Here is a 20,101-nt window from a genome sequence, read left to right on the forward strand (position 1 = left end):
GCTATTGACCAGCATCAGGAGAAAGTATCGCACCACATATGACAAGTGCGGGAATAGATCGAAAGTCAAAATTCGAAGTATCGATTCTACTGAATGTGAATCTCTATCATACCATCGTAACTGCAAAAAATCATTAAGTCGAACCATTGTACATGCAGGAGCATCTCTATTCATTTAGCTTACACTTTTCTCTAAAGCAACTTATAATGTTAACCAATCAAACAATGTCAACAACCAAGCGGGGTCACAGTGAGCTGGAGCCTATCCCAGAAACACAGGGCACAAGGCTGAAGGAGGAGGGGATATACTCTGGATGGGACACCAGTCCATCACAAGGCACCCAAAGCAGGACTCGAACCCCAGACCCGGTCTTACAATGTTAAGCTAACTACAATCATTTTCTCATGTATACAACTGAGAAATTTTACTGGAGCAATTTTAGAGTAAGCACCTTGCTGACAATGTACTTAAGCCCTTATGTCTCAAACCAGGGACATGCTAGCATATAAAGAAATCATCAACAAGCTCAGCGAGCACACATTCTGCTGTCAGTGGTTGCACTGCCTGACCCAGAGCTACAAAAAAGACTGAAACTACACAAATCAAAAAGATAACAAGGAAATAAAATGTGAGAGTTAGCAAGTAGTGTTGCGTAAGACTGCGACATTAAAAGTCCAACACTGTAACCACATTTCTTACTTCTTGCCAAATCAACTATCAACTGTTCTTCTCTTCACCTATTGAATACAGTAACAGTTCACACACACATCATTACAGTAAATTGCCTTGTAAACCCTGCTTGCATGATTGGCTGCTCTGTCGTCTATATTTTGGTAAAGACCGTCCATAGTTGGTTGAGCTATTTAAAAGAGTTTTCATTTCTCACAGCATGTCAGAAGAAGCGACAGTTATGAGCTGACGGGACAGAACTAATGTGACTACGTGCTAAACGATCAGGATTTTTTTCTGGTTATAAAAATTAAAAGTGTAAGAAGAGGTGCAGCCATGCTAGGAAACTAATTTCTCTCCACATCGTTTTCGGCGTCGTAATGACTGTCATACTCAATTACCTCCCATTTGTACTGAATTTTGATGACCCTAGGTGGTGGTTCAGTCGTATTCTTTCTTGTAAGGTGACTCATGAATGGCAGAGAGGCTTGAGCTAACAATTATCTATATCAGTGCTGAGGGTCCATTCATATATATATTTTTTAGCTGAAAGTATTAGAAGTTATGTGAAATTATTTAGATCCACTGGACAAGATAGCATAGAGAGTAAAGAAATAAAAGGACCTTGAAAAAGGTTTTTACACTAAATCATTCTAGTAAAAATAACCTAGCTATAAAAACCTATCGTTATAAGTTACCTTGGAAAAAAGCATAAGCTAAATCAATAAGTAACAACTTAGTTATGTCCACTGTAATAAGTGGAATACATTATCGAATGGGATTGTGTGGCAAAGACAAAGCGAGAAGTTTTAAGTCCTTAATGCCAGAATGCAGGTGAACCAGAAGGGAGAGTGTCTGTGACCTCATTTAGCAAAAGCTACAAAAATGCAGCACTGAAACCTGAAGCAGTTCTGGACATGGTGGGTACTTTCAAAAAAGGATGCTTACAGCAGGAAGCTGGCCAAGACCATTCTTAATGTTTAGAAGTGCATGTTGGGCCACCTGTACGTCCAACATTCACCCAGTTGCTGTGGAAACTGAAAGTTCTTCCTTCTGTACTCTGGGGCTCCAATAGCGCATGATCATAATTGTGCAGAAATCGAACAGAGGTTGTATAATGACATCTTTACTAGCTTCTGACACCTGTAGTCCGATTACAACGCGTATTTAAGACATTGCCTAATCAATATTGTATAAAGGGAGTGAAAGAGAATGAGACATAAGGGAATATGGTTTCAGGCAGAGGTCCTTGACATTTGACTTGTTTGAGATCAGAGAACATGGTGTCCGCTGTAGAGTGTTGTTGAGAATCTCTAACGAGGTTTTATAACAAGGTTGTACAGAGCTTTTTACTCGCCCACAACTCCTTGGGCTTTCCTATTTCCTTTCGAGGAGCTCCCACGCAAGTCACATTGTATCACACTCGACACATGTCAGACTGACACTTGGCATGCATTATCCATCATCTGAGGAGGAAACGTAAGCATTACTGCCAGTTTGGGGCTACTGGAGGACAGTGAGGAGCAGAGGTTTAACTTCGCTCGTAAAAAGTCCTCCTACAGACACTTCAGACACTTTCAAGTTTGTCCCAGTTCATCAGGGTTGGAGTGAATTTTTCTCAGAAGTGGGTGCCTGTAATAAGTCAAGACAAGGATAAACGGGCTTCGAGTTCAGCTGACCACAGCCTTGGGGGTCCATGTTCACGTTCCTTTTGATGTGTCAGGCGGCTTTGCAAAATGATTTTTGGTAAAGTGAATCCACCTGCCAGCTCAGGTAAGACAGCCCACGATTACCGATGAGCGTCGGCGAGAGACACACTGCGGATACGCTCGAACCCCAGTCACCCTACATGCATCTGTGTGGATCTGCAGCACATAAAGAGATACATCAACAAGCTCAGCGAGCACACATTCTGCTGTCAGTGGTTGCACTGCCTAACCAAAAGCTACAAAAAAAAGACTGACACTACACAAATCAAAAAGATAACAAGGAAATAAAATGTGAGAGTTAGCAAGTAGTGTTGCGTAAGACTGCGACATTCTGCGAAAAGTCCAACACTGTAATCACATTTCTTACTTCTTGCCCAATCCTCACACAGTGCATAACTCTAAAGGTTACTTTCCTGATTTTTTGTGGTATCGTTCATTCCTTATATTATTATCTTTCTCAAAACACAATGCTTAAACAAGGAGGTCCTTGACAATAACTCAACCACAGGAGCTGTTTTTTTCAAACAAGACACACACACACACACCATTTGAAACTGCTTGTCACATACGGGGTTACGGGGAGCCGGAGCCTAACCCGGCAACGCAGGGAATAGGGCTAGAGGGGGAGGGGACACACCCAGGATGGGATGCCAGTCCATCGCAAGGTACCTCAAGCGGGACTCAAACCCCAGACCCACCGGGGAGCAGGACCCAGTCCAAACCACTGCACCACCACACCCCCCACAAACAAGATATGCTTATGTTATATAAAAAGACATTTATTGAAATTAATCTATTTCAGACTGCAGCAGGAAATTTGGTTGTTTCCGACTAGTTCCCATCATTAGTGGAGCACCAACATTAATGGACAAGTACTCTTCTATTTACCTTTTTAGTTTATGCATATAAATGTCTGAAGCACATTTACTTCTGGCACTGATTTGCTTTTCCCGCACCACCTTAAAAATGTGAGGAAACAGTGGAAACTGGTCTGCAGGAGGAGCCGACGGCCTCCTGCTCCTCTGAAGGTGTCCTGTTTCACAACAGTGCTGCTGGAAGCCGCGTCCAGGAGACGGAGCTGCTTCCTTTTAAGGCCCTCGCTGTTCGCGCATTCCCACATTTACGTAAACGCTGCTTTCCGGCTTCCAAAATTCCTCCCTGCGCGTCAAGCTTGTGAATCAGGAATGCTGGGATACAGAACCGCGTTGACGTCACGGTCAGCCCACGATCCGGCGATGTCACTGATTCTTCCTTTTTGACGAAACACTTCTATTCATGTGCGCAAAGGAACAGCCTTTTTCCTCAGAGGAAATGCATAAACAGAAAATAGGAAACCATGTCATCCTTTCCGGTTAAAGTACAACTCAGTATTAAAGATTTAAAATTGATCTTCTATATTCCTAACATCCCCTCCAAAGTTCTTGGTTTTATCTAGGTTATATTCTATCATTTTTATCATACCATTACCGTATTGTACACATTTTTTCAGAAAATCTTGCGAATCCTAGTATATTTTTTCAAAAATTACCAAAGCAAACAGTTGTATCCCAACAGGAAAGAACGAAACCAAAGTTAGAGAGACTGATAAGGGCATGAGAGTTCAAAACTGCGTTTGCACAAAATTTGCTGTAACGTACCATTTTTTAACGCAAAATCAGCTTTTCGAGAGTAAGTTATTTATAAGCAGCTCGTCAGCTGTGTTCTCACGATGTCCTATTGTCCGCAGGGCTACCTAGGGCGAGCGTCCGGCTCCCAAGCTTTATCGGGGTGGCTCGAGAGCTCACGCCGGATATTTTTGTTTGTTATCTGGGGCCTTTGTTTACTATAGAGCGGGCAGTGCATTGCTGCAGTCTGTCAGCCAGGAGCTGCGGTACAGTGTGATGATGAGGGGCCATTGTACGAGGCCAGCAAACATCCTGTTCCAAACATGCTATTGAAAGGCAAGGAAGGAGGGAAAAGACTAAACCTGCCTGACTGAGTTCAGCCTGGGTTGGGCTGCATCAAACCCACACAAGCCTGGATGGTTTACCTGAAACCTAAGCAATCTTACGATACCTCTTTGACTGGCGCTTCCATGTGCCATGGCATCTGCCATCTGTTAATTATTCATTGAGTACATGAAGACCCTCACTTACTTTGCAATCACATTATCGTTAAATGTAACAAATCCGTTTTTTGGCTACACAATGCTAGTGACATTTTTTCTTTAGAAGGACCTGGAACAGATAGTAAAGGTAAAGCAGCAGGGGAACCTAATGACTTGAGCTAACAATGGCATCCCCTTTCTTTGGGTCTCAGGTTGCCAGGGCTGATGCCGTCATTCCTAGCCTCCCACGCTCCGACTCCTGACTAATCCTTTGGACTATCTAAGACAGGTCTAGGGAACTTCCTGGCTCTGAAAAGCCATCAGGAACAGAAGCATCCTCATCATCCTTTGAATGGATATTTACATAAAGGGAAAAAAAAAAACCAGTGTCCTCTCAGAAGCCATATTATTGTAATTTTTACGCAAACATCCTGCGACAGATAGCATTTTTTCTATTCCCCTTCTCTGGATAAGTTTCTGATTTCTGCAAGTCTACATCTAGCAATGTACACACACACACATTTTCAGAACCGCTTGTCCCATACGGGGTCACGGGGAACCGGAGCCAACCCGGTAACACAGGGCGTAAGGGGACACACCCAGGACAGGATGCCAGTCCGCCGCAAGGCACCCCAAGCGGGACTCGAACCTCAGACCCACCGGAGAGCAGGACTGTGGTCCAACCCACTGCGCCACCGCACTCCCATCTCCAGCAATGTAATCTTAAGGTATTTCAGATATTGGCTGTAAAATGAAAATGGTGTTGACACTGTCCTAACTGAGGTGTGCTGTAAAACTGTCAGTGTCACATCAACTCTGGGAGAGCTAAATCAGCTCCAGGGGAACTCTTGCTGTTGATTTAACACCATTGATTTTACTGCATGTGCTGTAGCTTGTATCACCCAAGTGTTCACCTCTAGTGAAATTCCTCAGTGAAAGCTGCACCAAAAATCAAGGAGGTAAGGAGTCCATGTAGGATCTTAAAGTGAATAAAAATGAATTACTTTTATTGGCCACATCATTTTATTACACACGCATACTGGCTGAAGCCGCTGCTCCCGAGCAGAATCGGGGTGAACCGGAGCCTAACTTGGCAACACAGGGCGAAGAAAGACACACCCAGGACGGGACGCCAGTCTGTCACAAGGCACCCCCAGCGGGACTCGGACCCCAGACCCACCAGAGAACAGGACCTGGCCAAACCCACTGTGCCACCGCACCCCCCTCATAACTTAATTACTCAAAACAGTAATGAATACAATAAAAAGAAGCAACTTGAAAATATTTAACCACACAGCATACCACTGCATCCCCCAATCATCTTTTTTTCTGTTCTCTGAGAAAACAGCCGCCCGTACTGAACCCTGTGTTACAGACAGGGTGACAAGCTGTGAATGGCAAGGGCGCGCCTCCCTCGCTCTCACGACATGTTTATAAATCAGGGCCATTAGTGCATGCTTGACCTTTCCAGGTCACTCAGAGAAAAAGCGAGTCGCAGGCCAACTAGGAGGCAGTTCTGCTGATCGGTCACAGCTTCTCAAAGTGCAATCAGCACATTTTCTTATTTTTTGATTCCAGGGGTCTTCTGTAAATTTGCTGTACTTAAGAGTCTTTCTGCCATCTTCTGCTCTGTCTTCTCCACTATATGCCACTAACAACTACCTCTTTTGCCGTTAGCTGTAAAGGGGATTATCTTAATACTAAAATGGAATAACTAATCTGAGAGGTGGGGGTATCTGAGTAGAAAGCGGTTATATCTCTGGTCACCATGGAAAAGGCAATATTTTTACCAGTAGGCTTCACACAATGCATGATGCAGCTGTCGTACCTTTGCAGTAAGACCAACTGGGGAACATGCAAATTGATGCCAGGTGAAATCAAAAATTAAAGGCATCACTCTAAAAAAATGTTTTCACAGCAAGCGAGGAGATGAACAGGCTGCATGGTTGCTGTCGGCATCAATCCTGTTCATTTTGTTGGGGGGGGGGGGGGGTGCTTTTGTGATTTCTAGGCCCTCTCTTGTGCAAGACATGAAAAGGATGTCCACAAGATCCTGGCTTGAGTTTCCATCTGTGTGGTGTTACTTGGGCGGAAAGGGGCCCTGGGCAGTCCGTTTTAATAAGCAAGGTCCCCTATCAAATGACCTTGCACTTACAGCATGCAGCCGTCTGATTTTCATTAAACGTGTCATGCATGATAGCAGCATAAGAAATTGCTTTGTGTCAGATTTCAGCTTTTTCAATTGACTGCTTCTGAAGGCAGAAGACAAGGATGACAATCTGTGTTTCTGATATTCTCGTACCCTGTCAGGGACTAATTTTTTTCCTTTTCATGTGCAGAAAGAAAGGGAAAATGTGTGAAAATAAGGGCATCAACAGTCACATCTTGAGAGAAAACAACTTACTGAGACCAGGGAATAGTGTACCTTGTTTTTCTTACACAATCTTCCTGCAAGAATATTTTTTTTTACTTTTTCCATTTTCACCCATTATACCTAAGTGACAACTGAACTGCATTAAAATCATTGCTCTGTGCAATACACGTGCTTACTTCTTTTTACTATTGTAAGGAATTTTCTTTGGAAAGCCTGCAGTCCAGATTAAGGTTTTAAACTCAGTGTTGCATGAATAATCATTCTCAGATGAAATAGTTTCTCACCCTCCCCTCTCCTGCTAAACCTTTTGATTGGGATGAAACAAAGATCCATTCTGTTCAGCGATGAAACCACATTTTCAGCAAAGGAGGCTGCAACAGTTTACATAGCTAGAGGTACAGCTAAATAATTACGCTATTTTGACTGAGTTTTAAGCCGGACTATATAGGTACATGACACACTGCACATTAATGACTGAGTATGAACCTAAAAATGTGTTCTTTTTATGGGAAGGTGCAACCAAACCAGAATAAGGAACAGAGATCCATGGTTTACCAGTATATTTCTTATTTTTTATGGTTCATTTCAATTTAAGGGTGACACAATAGTGCAGAAAGTAGGCCCGGTGGCTCATGGTCCCGGGGTGGTGTGACAGAACGTGGGTACGATCCCCACTCAGTCTATGTGGAGTTTGCATATTCTCCCTCTGTCTGTGTGGGTTTCCTCTCAGCGCTCTGGTTTCCTCCAACAGTCCAAACACATAGACTACGTAAATTGCCTATGGTGTGGGGCTTCCCTGCGATCGCCTGGTGTCCTGTCCAAGGTCAGCATTGCACCCAATGATTGTGAGATAGGCTCCAGATCACCGCGACCCTGCTCAGGACAAGCTTATAATGAAATTGGATGGATGCTTCATTATAACACTTGATAGTTGCCGATAGTCTAATCATGTTCTCCTAGGCTGAGGTTTCCTGTCGCACCGAGCTTCAGTTCTCCTCACACAGCAACATTTGGCTGCTCCGCTGTGCCTTTCAGTGTCCAGTGCTAAAAAAAGTATTCACCTGCTCAGTCTACTGCAGTTTACAGCTTCAACTCTCCACTATCGTTCTGCGTTTGAGACTTACAGGTGGTTATTTTTCACTCCGTTCTGATTTTAGGGATATCACATTCTGACAAATTGAAACTGCACGTGAGTCAGGTTGAGTAAAAATGAAAACGCTATTTTGGTATTATATTGTAAGAGAACAGCAGGGTGTTTCGGTCTGTGCAATCAGAAGGGTACCAGTTCGAATCCCAATCCTGATGCAGTCCCCTTCAAGGAGTGTACCCTGAATTGATACAGTACAAATACACTGCTGATAATTGGGTAAATCATCAGTAAATTGGTTACTGCAGACAAAGACGTCAGAAAATAACAAGAACAATCCATTCTAAATTATGGAATAATTTACAGACGATAAGCAGGGAATGGGATTCTTAACCACGTCATGAAGCCCCCCCTTAGAACAATGCAAGTAAAACTTGCAGAATTTATTTAGCTGAAAACTTTCATACAGAATTATGTAACACTAATGGCAGTGGCACATTAAAAAAATTATCTAATTTTTAACTTTTATTTATTTATTTTTTGTTATTTTCAAGCAAGTCTACGCTTCACGGACTGAACTCCCTCTGACATGACATGAGGACTTTAAGGATCGTTTTACATTTTCAAGTTAATTTCTTTTTAAAAAAAAAAAATGTCTCTCTCCCATCCGTGCCAGACTTTCTCAGCTGATTTTCCACGCTGTCTCGGTTTAAACAAACACCGCGCGAGAAGAGCGCTCGCGCGCCGTCATATTCCACTTGCCTTGATCGCGAGACGCACAAACCTACAAAACACATCTTGGCGACGTGATTTGACGCGGAAGTTGCAGACATCGGGAGGCGACGCCTCATTCGAAATTGTTATTGGCTGTAAGACAAATCTGTCACACGTTACATCCCGCCCCCCTGCTCTGGTCTCTTATTTTGATTGGCTGCGAGGAGGCGATTGCGCCATCGTACCCGCCCTGCGGGCCTCCTCCCAGTGTCGCTCCTGGCTGGGTACACAGAGTAGGACGGCGCTGTTGCTTTCAGTCGCCAAGCCGTCAGAAACGTTTTCGTCTCTCCTACGGCGAAACGCGTGTACATGCGCGACTAGAAGGAAAAAAAACAACATTCTGCGCGTTTAAACCGATAGGAGCGCTCAGAAAGGCGTTTTTAATCACGCGCTGATCGCTCTGAGGAGCACACACAAGTTTCCTCATCATTGCTTCCCTGGACTTTACTTTTTTTACTCGCTTTTTTTTTTTTACTTCTGAAGCGGAGCGCTGCCTGCGCGACAGCCCGAGGACCCGGCGTTGACATCTGCTGCTCGGGTCGCTGCCCTCCCTGCGCGTTCGCCGCAGTAAGTCCGCTTGTGGTGCGAGAGTGTCAGTGAATACAGGAGTTTGGAGCGCGCACCCGAGCGCGATCACTGCTGGTCGCCAGGAGATGTTGTTGTGACGAATCCGCTGCCTGATAAACATGCAGAAGTTGAGCTGCGGCGAGCGGTAAAGAAAGTGAACACTGGGCTGAAAAGGGTTTCCAGAAAGTACCGATGAGATCCAGCAGCTGAGGTGGTGGTCATCCTGAGATCACGGTGTCCACCACCACCTCCCAGATGAGATGTTGACGCTGATCTGGTGATTGAAGCAGCGATGTTGTGGTCTTGGTTCCGATCCAGCTGTACTGATGTTGGCTCAGTGGTCCTAGTTCAGATCCAGTTGCAGGTGTTGGACAGATGATGCTTGTTCACATGTCCAACCGCACTGATGTTGATGCAGTTACCCTGGTCCCCATAGTCGCCCGAAATGATTCTGATAGATACTCTGGGCACTTTATAACTGTCATCACAACTAGGTTTTGGAATGACAGCTTGTGTTGTTGAGAACTTCCTGTAGATATGTTGACCCATGCTCACTGTTGTTGGCTTCAAGACTGGCGTTGCTGCCCTCAACACAGCTTTGATGCCTCAGATAATCAGTTTGTTTGATTGTCTAGTTACATGTTTGGTCACTCTTGTCATGTGTTTTGCAATGAAGTATTTTCTTTTGAGGGATATTTTTGTGTGCTTCTTTAAGTGTCAAGGAAATGGCAGCAGCACTCAGTGGACGAAACCCAGGGGGTCGTGGACAAAACCCGCGGAAAGGTCGAATTTTGGGCATCATTGATGCGATCCAAGATGCCGTCGGGCCCCCGAAACAGGCTGCTGCCGATCGAAGGACCGTGGAGAAGACCTGGAAACTCATGGACAAAGTGGTGAGCGAGTGCTGCCGGTGGACATGTGGGCTGAGGCTCGTGTAGAGCGGTACGCGCTGCTTGAGATGTAAACAGCACTCTGCTGCTAATGTTTGCCTCACGCAGCTGTCTTCCAAACTGAAGCGAAACTTTTTTTTCCAGACGATGATGCAGTTAGACTTTCCGTGGCTCCTGAAATTGTGGCGTCAAGTTTCCTTGCTTTCATGTCTTGTGCCTTTCAACTACCGCAGTTCTCCTGCATGTTATCCTCTCCGTGGTGCTGCCAAAAATTAAAAAAAAAAAAAAAACACTTGCTTGAGAGGAGTCATGTGGAAAGGCAAAATGTGAGTGAAGCCACGGTAAGGATGCAGGACAACTATCTGTCCGTCCATCGCTGGTTGATCTGCTTTCATCAGCATCCTCTGTGGAGGACGGCTGCAGTCGCCCTGTGTTGTTGGCGTGATGATGGCAGCCAGGCAGCAGGGTTGTTGGTAGCACTCGGAGCTCTTCTGCTTTCCAGTTTCTGGCTTCACTTATTCTGTCCTTACTAATAACTGAGCCTTTTAAAAAAGTGGACATTTGCCAAAGCAGTGTGCCCGAAGTCTTTCCATTATCCTCTTGTTATGATTAGGTCTTTCCTTGCCAGGTGTGAGCTGGATAAAAATGTTCTGAAATAGTCTTGTTCTCCATTCGAGTAACACTTGCATTGCTTTTTACATTTATTCATTTAGCAGAAATGTTTCTCCAAAGCGACTTCCAACAAACTACGTAGTGTTATAAGCCCAAACACCTTATTCACCGCGGTGACTTACACTACTTACAATGGGTCACTCATCCGTACATCAGTGGAACACACTTTTGTCAGTCACACACTATGGGGGAACCTGTCTTTGGACTGTGGGAGGAAACCAGAGCACCCAGAGGAAACCCACACGGACACGGGCAGAGCATGCAAACTCCACACAGACTGAGTGGGGATCGAACCCATGCCCTCTCGCACCACCCAGACATCAGCGCTACTCGCTGTGCCACCATACCGCCCGTATTCATTTGTACAAATGATGCTATTATTGAAATTGCAGTTTTTCGGATTTCTGTTAACATCTTAACCCCTGACAGGTGAGGCTGTGTCAAAACCCAAGGCTGCAACTGAAGAACAGTCCTCCGTACATTCTGGACATTTTGCCCGACACTTACCAGCATCTGCGGCTCATACTCGGCAAGTACGAGGAAAACCAGCGGCTGGCCCAGCTCAGCGAGAACGAGTACTTCAAGATCTACATCGATAGCCTGATGAAAAAGTCCAAACGAGCCATCCGCCTGTTCAAGGAGGGCAAGGAGAGGATGTATGAGGAGCAGTCACAAGACAGGTAGAAAAGCACATATTCATTTTTTATCTATGCGCGATTGTGTGTTTGACTTGAGCTATGCCTCACAGGTTGTAGATAAACACCCCACATTCCTTTGTTATTGTGATGGCCCTGCATGCTTGACTGCAAAGTCACCGTGTGTCATGTGGACTTGTCAGATGTGTGTTTGTGGTGAAGAATGCACAGAAGTTTGACATCCGGTGACTCGGGCTGGTGCCCTTGGAAGGGTTTGGAAAAAAGTAGAATGCCGTTGTTGCGTGCGTTTTGCTTCTGTGCTTTCAAAGGGGCTACTAGCTCTGAGAGCACAGCTTTTTTCACTGTTGGACCAAGTGAAGTGTGGCTCAAGTGTTCTATAAAACGGGAGCAAATATCGGAGAAAGGACTTTTCAGGATTACTCTGTTTTCGAATGGTTGCCTTTTCAGTGGCAGATTATTTTTTTCCTTTTAGTTGCAGATCACTCAGCTTTGGAGCTGTGTGAGGGCTTGAATGGAGGAGAGAGAAGGAGGCACGTCAGGCATTCACATTATTGGAATTGTCTTTTGATGTCCTTTTGGGCTGCAGGGTATTGTGTACTGAAAACTATCTTGGACTTCAAAGATCGTGCCTTCTACCCCCCAACCCTGCTCAGTCCGGGGCCAGAATGGACCTCCGCTGCAGTGAGTCGAAAGAGACAGGAAATTGCAGACCCTACGACTACCTAATTAGAAGAACGCGTTTCCGGTGTCCTCACTGTCTCTGAGGTTTCTGGAGTGAGACGGAGAGGAAGCTGAACACCACCAGCTCCAGGCAGGCAGGGTGGTCACGGTGGGTGACTGTGGGATGCAATATGACAGTTTATCTAGATCTTCAGACTTTTTACCCTCTTCATTATGGAGGCATTTACCAATGGGGCAGGGGGTTGGGAACTGAGGGCTCATTGTTCTGTAAATTGGCCTAATCAGCACTATTGTCCTCATTTAAATGCCCAGTTCCCCTTTCTTTTAATGCCTTCAAGATGCGGCCCATTTTAATTGTTCAGGGCTGGTTTTTAGTGATTCTCTTTGAACATGAGAGAAGGAGAAGCAAAGTGGACAACTTTGGCCCTGCTGTGATGAGATCAGTGAGGATCCGTCAAGGAACACAGAGTATGTTTGCGCTGCAGTGACGTGATTCAGTAAACAGTTGAATGGCACTTGGTTTTGACATTCAAACGGCGACTCGTGCCTTCCTTCATTTTGCATATTGCAGATGAGGATGGTGGGTGACAGGTTTGGCCCGTATGCAGGGTTGAGCGAGAGGTGATGAGGCCCCCCAGGTCTGGCTCCCGATCATCTCTGAATCCGTGACATCGCGGGTGGAGGCGTTAGCCCACAGTGGGAAGCGGCTTGCCTTGTCTCCCTCTCTTAAATCACCAAGGCTGATGCTCCCTGTTGCCTGCAGGACCAGCTGGGACTGGGGGAGGGGAGTAGAGCTGAGAGACTGTGGTTCACCCACGGTGTCATTGAGTTGGGGGTGCCTTTTCACATCTGGCTTCTCCCTGTCCAGACACCTCCTGATTCCATTGAATGAACGGCACAGGCATCGCCCTGCCAGTTATGCTTTGTTCTTAACTAACCAGTAGAACCTCTCTGTCTTCTCCTGTAATATGTGTATACCTGGCCTCTAGGGTAATACCAAGTTTTGGTGGTTATAAATAACAATAGAACCCCTCCTTGCTAAGACTGCTTGTCACCTTTGTAACAGAGTAACTTATTTAATGACAGAGGCCTTGGACGTTCAGATCTTCACTGAGTAGTACCTCCAGAGGGTGGAAATGATGTGAACCTTCATGAGCCTGCGGTGCGCTGTTCATTTCCTCCTCCTAAACGTGTCTTCGGTGCATATCGTCCCTGTGTGTTTTTTAACAAATGCACAATATGTAAGTAGCTCTTTTAATAGAGTCTCTGGAGCATGGCGAAAAACCATCTAATTAGCTGGGAAACTAAATGACGGGGTGGAAACCCTCTGTGTGGCCAATGGCTCCTTTGATCGGGCAAATTGGCTTGAACTCCTGTTAACTCAAACAAAGAATCGGGAAGTGCGAGTAGAAACTAACTACTAGCGTTAAAAACAGAACAGCTCCACGAGCCGTTTCTGTAGCACTGCCAACATTGGATGGTGATCTTAATTAATCATACCTAAGGCTAATTAAGCAAAGAGTACAGGTCCTGAGGCCAGATTTATGTAATTATGCTCACTCACTCTGCAGACGTGCTCAGATTAAAAATAGAGGGACAAAAAACAGCTGACAATACTTAATTTTTTTCCAAAGTTTATCATTTTTCACACTTTGATGATGATTTCCTTCTCTGAAGTGTGATACGTTCTTTGTTTTTGGTAATAGGTGGCAATGAGGTTTTTTGGTAGCCGAAGGGTATTAGGATTTCTGAATTATGCGTTATGAGCGGGCAAAGTGAGAAATAAAAATAAGCCATTAGTATGGTAATGACTTCACAAAATGGTGATGTGGATGATGTAAGCCCTGCTTGTGTTGAGCCGACTGACAGCCCTGGAGTAATGGAACAGATGGAGCCGACCATGTTACTTTTGAATAATTATCGAAAACGACGGCGAGTTCTGTGTGTCGTTTTTTTACTCAAGTGCCGTGAATGCATTACCATCAATTAGTATTGACGTTAACGGGATGTAACGGCGACCCAAGACGATGAGATGAATAGACAGGATGGTCTTGTTGAATGCAGATGAAATGCAGGCTTACTGAAGACTGAACTTGTGTTTTTGTAAGTGTGTGCGTGTCTACGTTTTGGGGGATGGGAATGGGCTCACGCATGGTCAGGCCCACTTTGCTGGTGGTCTTCTAACCAGAGCAGAGCTTCTCTGAGCTTCACTTAGCACTGCTGTGAAGGATTCATGTGCTTTCGCTCTCAGATGGTAAACAGCTCTTGATCACAATGTTCTGTCGAGAACCATTTTGGAGGTCTGCCCTCACTGAAGTGCTATGAAAATGCTTCATAAAAGACACTTTCATCTTTAAAATCAAGTCTGAAACAGAGAGGTGGTAGAGGAAAGGTTTCACAGTTGTGCTCGTACCTTATGTCTCGCACCATGCAGGAGTAAACCTGAGGACCTGTAAGACCTGTTGTATGGAATCCAACATTGAGAGAATGTTGCAGGTTACCGAGGAGCACATTAAAAACTTTGATACCTGTTTTGTTTGAGCCAAGGGTGCCACACGTGCCCAGACAGCCGTCTCCTAAATCAAATCTCGACTGGTGTCACGTCGACTCGTAATGGCAGGGCAGCGTGTGTGCCGTGTCACGTGGCCGTGCCTCCTCCTCCCCCGCTCGTGCAAAGTCAGGAGAAGGTAGCAGATTCGTCAGCAGCACCGCGAACCTTGCGTAAACAGAGGCTGCTGAGTGGTTCAACCTCTGCTGATGCATCATATATTTCCATTTTTATTTATTCATTAAACAGATGCTCCTTTGTAAAGTGCTTTGCTCGTTAAGAGCACACATATAGAAGTAAGCGCATTAAAATGAAATAACAAAGTATATAAATGTAGATGCAGGTGCAGCAGGTAACATTAATGAAGAGCATTCTTGTTTTGCATGAGAGTGAGCCTAAACAATAGCATGATGTATATTTCCTGTTCACACATCTCATATCAAGATCCTGGATGCAGGAATGTATAGTGACAGGTACGACTGATGTATAATATGCAGTGGGAACCTCGAGGTTTTATGTAAAGTGCTCACGTGAATGCACAAGAGTCAGAATAGTTGCGTTAGGAAAGTCAGTGTTGGCGGACATGGTGCCTTGAGTGGTTTGACTTTGAGTCTTGAAGAGGGAAAGGAGCTGAAGTTCTCACTGAGGGGGAGGGAACGGTTCTGCCGTTGAAGTCAGAAAGAGACGTGACTGTCATTTCCGACTAGGACCTCTAGGGCAACTCATTAAACCAAAGGTCTGGTTGAGTCTTGGGTTTGAAGGTGGTCTTCAGGTAGCATGGAGCAACCCTGGGTTTTGTCTTGTAGCACGAGTGTCCAACGTGTGGCCTGAGGGTTGCATGTGGCCTGCAAAAACATTTGTAAAATAAATACATGCTATACCTACCTTCAGTGCTATAAATTCGATAGAATTGCACAATAAGAGAGTTTGAGTTAGATGCACACTTGAACACACAGTGCACCTAAATAAAATACAATAAAATATATGTCACTTACTAAGATTTTTACATGTGAGGCCCATAGACTAATTCACAATAAAGCATCCCAAAAGAGGTTGGGCGCCCCTCAGCTACACCCAATGAGTTTTAGACCGAAGGAAGTGGGGTGTGGGAATGTTTGGGTAGACCTGTGCCAACCGTTTGGGCAGACCTGTTCTCGCTTTTACCCCCCTACCGCTTTCCAGGCAGCTTCTGGCCGTTGAGCTGGCAGATGCCACAGAAGAGTCATTCATGTCCCAGGCGTTTTTGGAGGAATGCAGAATTCGCAGTCGCCCTCCGGTACTTTTATTGTGTGAAACTAAACAGATGGTTTGGCAGGTGTGTGACAGTAATTCTCGGGGGGGGGAGTGTGAAAACGAGAGAATGAAGTGTGTTTTAATGAGGCTCAGCTGACCGCAGCGGAGACAGATGAGCGCTTTCCGTTGTCGCGCACAAGTTCGAAAAGGCGTAGGGCAGGTTCTGCTGGGCAGCTAACCGGGCCTCCTGCTGGGGCGCCTTTCTGACGACACTGCGTTATTGGCCAGGGTGCCCCACGCCATGGGTAGCTCCACTTTTGGCTTTTTGACCCCCACGCAGTCGCACTTTGGCGTGGAACACCGAGGAACCTCCCCAGGTGCCTGTATTCCTGAGTTATTTTGGGACTCTCTTAAGCAGCTGTCATTTATTTGTTTGCCCCTGCCATAACCCCCCCCAGCCACCCAACCACCTCCGCAACCCCCCCCCCCCCCCCCCCCCCCCCCCCGCCGTCACCAGCAGAGGAACTGGAGCACAGCCTCCCCAGCCCAGTGGCAGGATTAGCTGGCTCCCATTTGAATTATTTGCTGACAAAACCCTTCAGAGTAATTACACCCTTTCTTTGGGATGAAAGAGCCTGCGTGTGTATCAGCGAGGCTGGGGGGTGCCGGGGGTTTGGGTGCCGGGGGGGGCTCCTTTCTTTCTGTCTCTGCACTGAAGGCCTGCTTGCCAAATGGTGTCCCGTGAAGCACCCGTAAGCCACGCCGCTGCTGCCACCACACTGGGCACTCAGCCAACCCAGCGAACCTTCCCTTCCCGTCCCGACAGCGGTGTGTCGCCGCACCCTCGCACCCCCGGTGCCTGCCCTTGGGAGGACTTTACTTTTTGTGTTGTGCCATTTTGCAAGTTATTTTAAAATCACTGCTGGAATAGACGCAGATGCGTTGGCTTTGAGTGCGTCAGGGTGTTGGCAGTGAATTCGGCTGCATGTTTTTATTTATCTGGAAGTGATGCTTTTGTCTAATTTGTATGACTGGTTTAATGAACCTTGCGTCGCGCTGGAATAAAGGAACGCAAGCGGCGCTCTGCGGCCTGCTAGCAATCATACAGCGCTTTTCGTCCACACCAGGAACACTGTTAAATGTTTTTGTTGCATTTATTTTTTCCCCACTAATTACTCCTGTGTCTGTGTGCAGGCAGGACGCTGCCAAAGAGCCCTGTTACCCTATTACCAGTGCACAACACAGTCGAATAATAACAACAATAATGATGATGATTTTTTTAAAGTCTTGTTAAAAGCCAGATGATGTCGAAGTGGGTATTTTTGATTTATGAGAGCAGTGCTTTTACATTTTACTGTCTCGGAGGTTGCGGCTTTTTTGGCTTTGTGTGCTTTATTCGCCTTACAAGTGTTAATTATAACCACACACAGCTCCACCGCCCCGGGGCGCATGGGAGAGAGTAAAAAGCTGTGATAAAGCACCGCGGGACTCGGGGTACAATGGAGTTCTGCCCCACAGTTGGGCCAAATGCTGGCTGGTGGTATACCTCCTTTGAAGGTCAGCAGCAGCCGTATCATCATCCACCCCCTGGATGTGACTGAACTTCCTCGGTTACGTACCTCACGTCTGCGGTGTACCGCGGTGACCCGGCAGCAGTGTCCGCACGGATCCTTCTGCGCTCCTTCCTCTCGCACGCATATGGAGGCGGAGGGTGAGGAAAAGCCAGCAGATGGGAGGGGGGGAGATACCCAGGAACATCCTGTTCATGTGTTTCCCCTTTTACATTCATTCCCTTTAATTATCAGTTCACAAAGGCCTCTGATCTAAGAGCCATGTGGCCCCTGGGACCACTGCTCCACCACCTACCCCATCGCGCCCTTTGCCCCCTGGGGGCGTCTCCCTGTGCTGATGTCATCTGGCAAGCCTGCAGGCCGAGTCTGACACAGCACTGCTTCTCTGTGTTCTTGCACATCTTGTGTATGCTGGAGGTAACCTTGAAGGCAGCATTTTGACAGCTTGTTCACCCCTCTCCGAACTCCTCCACTCTGTGATTTGCTCCTCGCAGGTTTTTAGTTGTTCTTGGTCTTTTCTTCTGAGGGGCTGTTCTTACCTGTTTTTTTCTTTCTTTTTTTCGGCCAAGCTGTCTCTGCGCTTGTACTCTTGCGAAACTTTTGTCTGAGAGCGCCGTCAGACCTTGTTAAATCAGCCCTCACAAGACCGGCCAACCTGGGGGGGGCTGGGGGGGCTGGGGGGGCTGAACCCGGGGAATGAAGACACTCTCTGGTTGAGCTCTTCAGCAGCGAGTCAATTTGGAGCTGTCAGGCATCTCAGGAGGCTGTCTCTGTAGCGGGCTGGGAACAGAGAGAGGAGCCCCTCTTTTTTTTAAACTGCTAACGCAGTATGTCACTGAGCGTTTCGGGTCCTTTCTTGGCGTAATTTACTGTGACAGATGTGCGTCGCGGAGAACAGTTGTGGCCAGTTCGGGAATCAGGAGGACAATGGTGGAAGTGTGGGTGGGGACAGTTTCCTACATGTCCATATGGGATAGGCAGTCTCTTTTTTTTGTAGCGGTGTTTGCGTGATGGATGGAGACAGTGTGCACGCCTCCTTCCGCCCGGACCCCACCCCGCCCCGTTTACTCGGCGGAGAATAAATGGACCCAGACAGGCTGCAAGCGAATCGCGTTTAATGTCCACGGCCCAGAAACTCCTTTGTGCAGCCAGACACTTTGGGAAAGTGGCGAGAAGTGTGTCTTTGGCTCTCATTAGAGGGCGAGAGCGAGTGTTTGTGAGATTTCCGCTGGAGCGGCGAGCGGCTCGGCTGTGTTCGCTAATGGCCTCTCGTTATCACCAAGCCCCGCCCCCTCCTCCCACATCCACGGCTGAAGAGGACACACTGATTGATCGATCGCTGATGGTGGATGGTGGGAGCTCATGGTCTCAGGCCCACACCGTATGGGTTTCTGTTTGCCCGGCGTGAAACCTGGTGAGAGCTGGTCCCTGATTCCCTGCTAAGCTGTCAAAGGCTACACCTATTTTTTAGCATTTGCTGCCCTTGTACCCCCCAGCTGTGGAGAGTTACCTCCAGATTGCTGGAGGGACCTCCTCATTAGAGGATGTGTGTTAAACAGTGCAGTTCAAATGCGTTTTGCTTGCAGCGTCTCTCCTCCGAATCGTCCGGCGTCTCACCTGGACTATAATTAATCTCGACAGTATGCTCTTCTTCATAAGCGCAATATTTTGCGGTTGCTTCCGAATTTCCAAACAAAGTGATGTTTAGTAATTCTCCACTAACCCAGATTAATGTGTATGTGCCTACGGCAGACAGTGAAGGAGGGCTCTCGAAGACAGAGGCTCGCTCACGTCCTGTGCTCATTAACCGCTTTATTCTTTTAAGGTTGACGGGGAGGGGGAGACTTCCCACAGTTCTCTTAATAAGTTTGCACTTAATTAGGGTGATTAATCTCATGAACTTTGCAGCAAGCTTTTTTTAATTAAAATCACGAGTACCGTACCCTGGCGCACGTCCCAGAGCGCGCGATCACGCCTCTGTTTGTTTAGTACACCCTCCCCCAGTCGGCCATTCTCCTTCCTCCTCTTCCCTTTCCTTTCTCTGGTGGAGGAATCATCTAAGGAGCTGCCCCTCACTTTGCCGAGCTCAGCTTGGCTCTGTGCCTTAGTGCTCTGCCCTCCTTTCCCGGAAACGGGACGAATCATGGGGGGGGTTCTGCTATCGACACGAGACTTGACCGCTATCTCCTCTCCACGTCTGCTGCTGCTCAGGGTTATAATTTAACTCAGGTGACTAAAGAAGTGATTCCTTCCCGTCTGTTTACTTCTGCATCGCAAAATTACGTGAATAAATGTAAAGGTAAAATTGCATGACCGTAGGGAGATCTGTGGTTTGATAAGCTGCTGGGCTACCGTGTTAGCAGCAGTCCAGATCTAGTTGTGGTGCTATGACATCCCATGTGCTTTGTGACATCACCATACTTACGTTTATTCATTTGCCTGACACTTTTCTCCGGAACAACTTAGAATTTTAAGATACTTAGTATTTACCCGTTTATAAAGCGGTGTCATTTTCTGGAGCTGTTCAGGGTAAGTTCCTTGCTCAAGGGCACTGCAGCAGTAGGGGGGATGCGAACCTTTGGCC

The 20,101-nt window shown here is 46.5% G+C and overlaps 1 protein-coding gene across 4 annotated transcripts in view; it reads left to right on the top strand.

Annotated features, from left to right (window-relative positions):
- The first annotated feature begins 8,928 nt into the window (after positions 1-8,928).
- The window catches only part of cblb (Cbl proto-oncogene B, E3 ubiquitin protein ligase), a 62,925-nt gene continuing 51,752 nt past the window's right edge, over positions 8,929-20,101 (top strand). For all 4 annotated transcript variants that reach the window (XM_018755284.2, XM_018755285.2, XM_018755286.2 and 1 more), the window contains exons 1-3: positions 8,929-9,266; positions 9,982-10,159; positions 11,258-11,508. In XM_018755284.2, the coding sequence (XP_018610800.1) occupies positions 9,992-10,159; positions 11,258-11,508 (419 nt within the window). In that variant the 5' untranslated portion in view covers positions 8,929-9,266; positions 9,982-9,991. The remainder of the gene's footprint in view (positions 9,267-9,981; positions 10,160-11,257; positions 11,509-20,101) is intronic.

This window comes from Scleropages formosus, chromosome 4 (assembly GCF_900964775.1).
Source record: "Scleropages formosus chromosome 4, fSclFor1.1, whole genome shotgun sequence".
Classification (NCBI taxonomy): Eukaryota; Metazoa; Chordata; class Actinopteri; order Osteoglossiformes; family Osteoglossidae; genus Scleropages; species Scleropages formosus.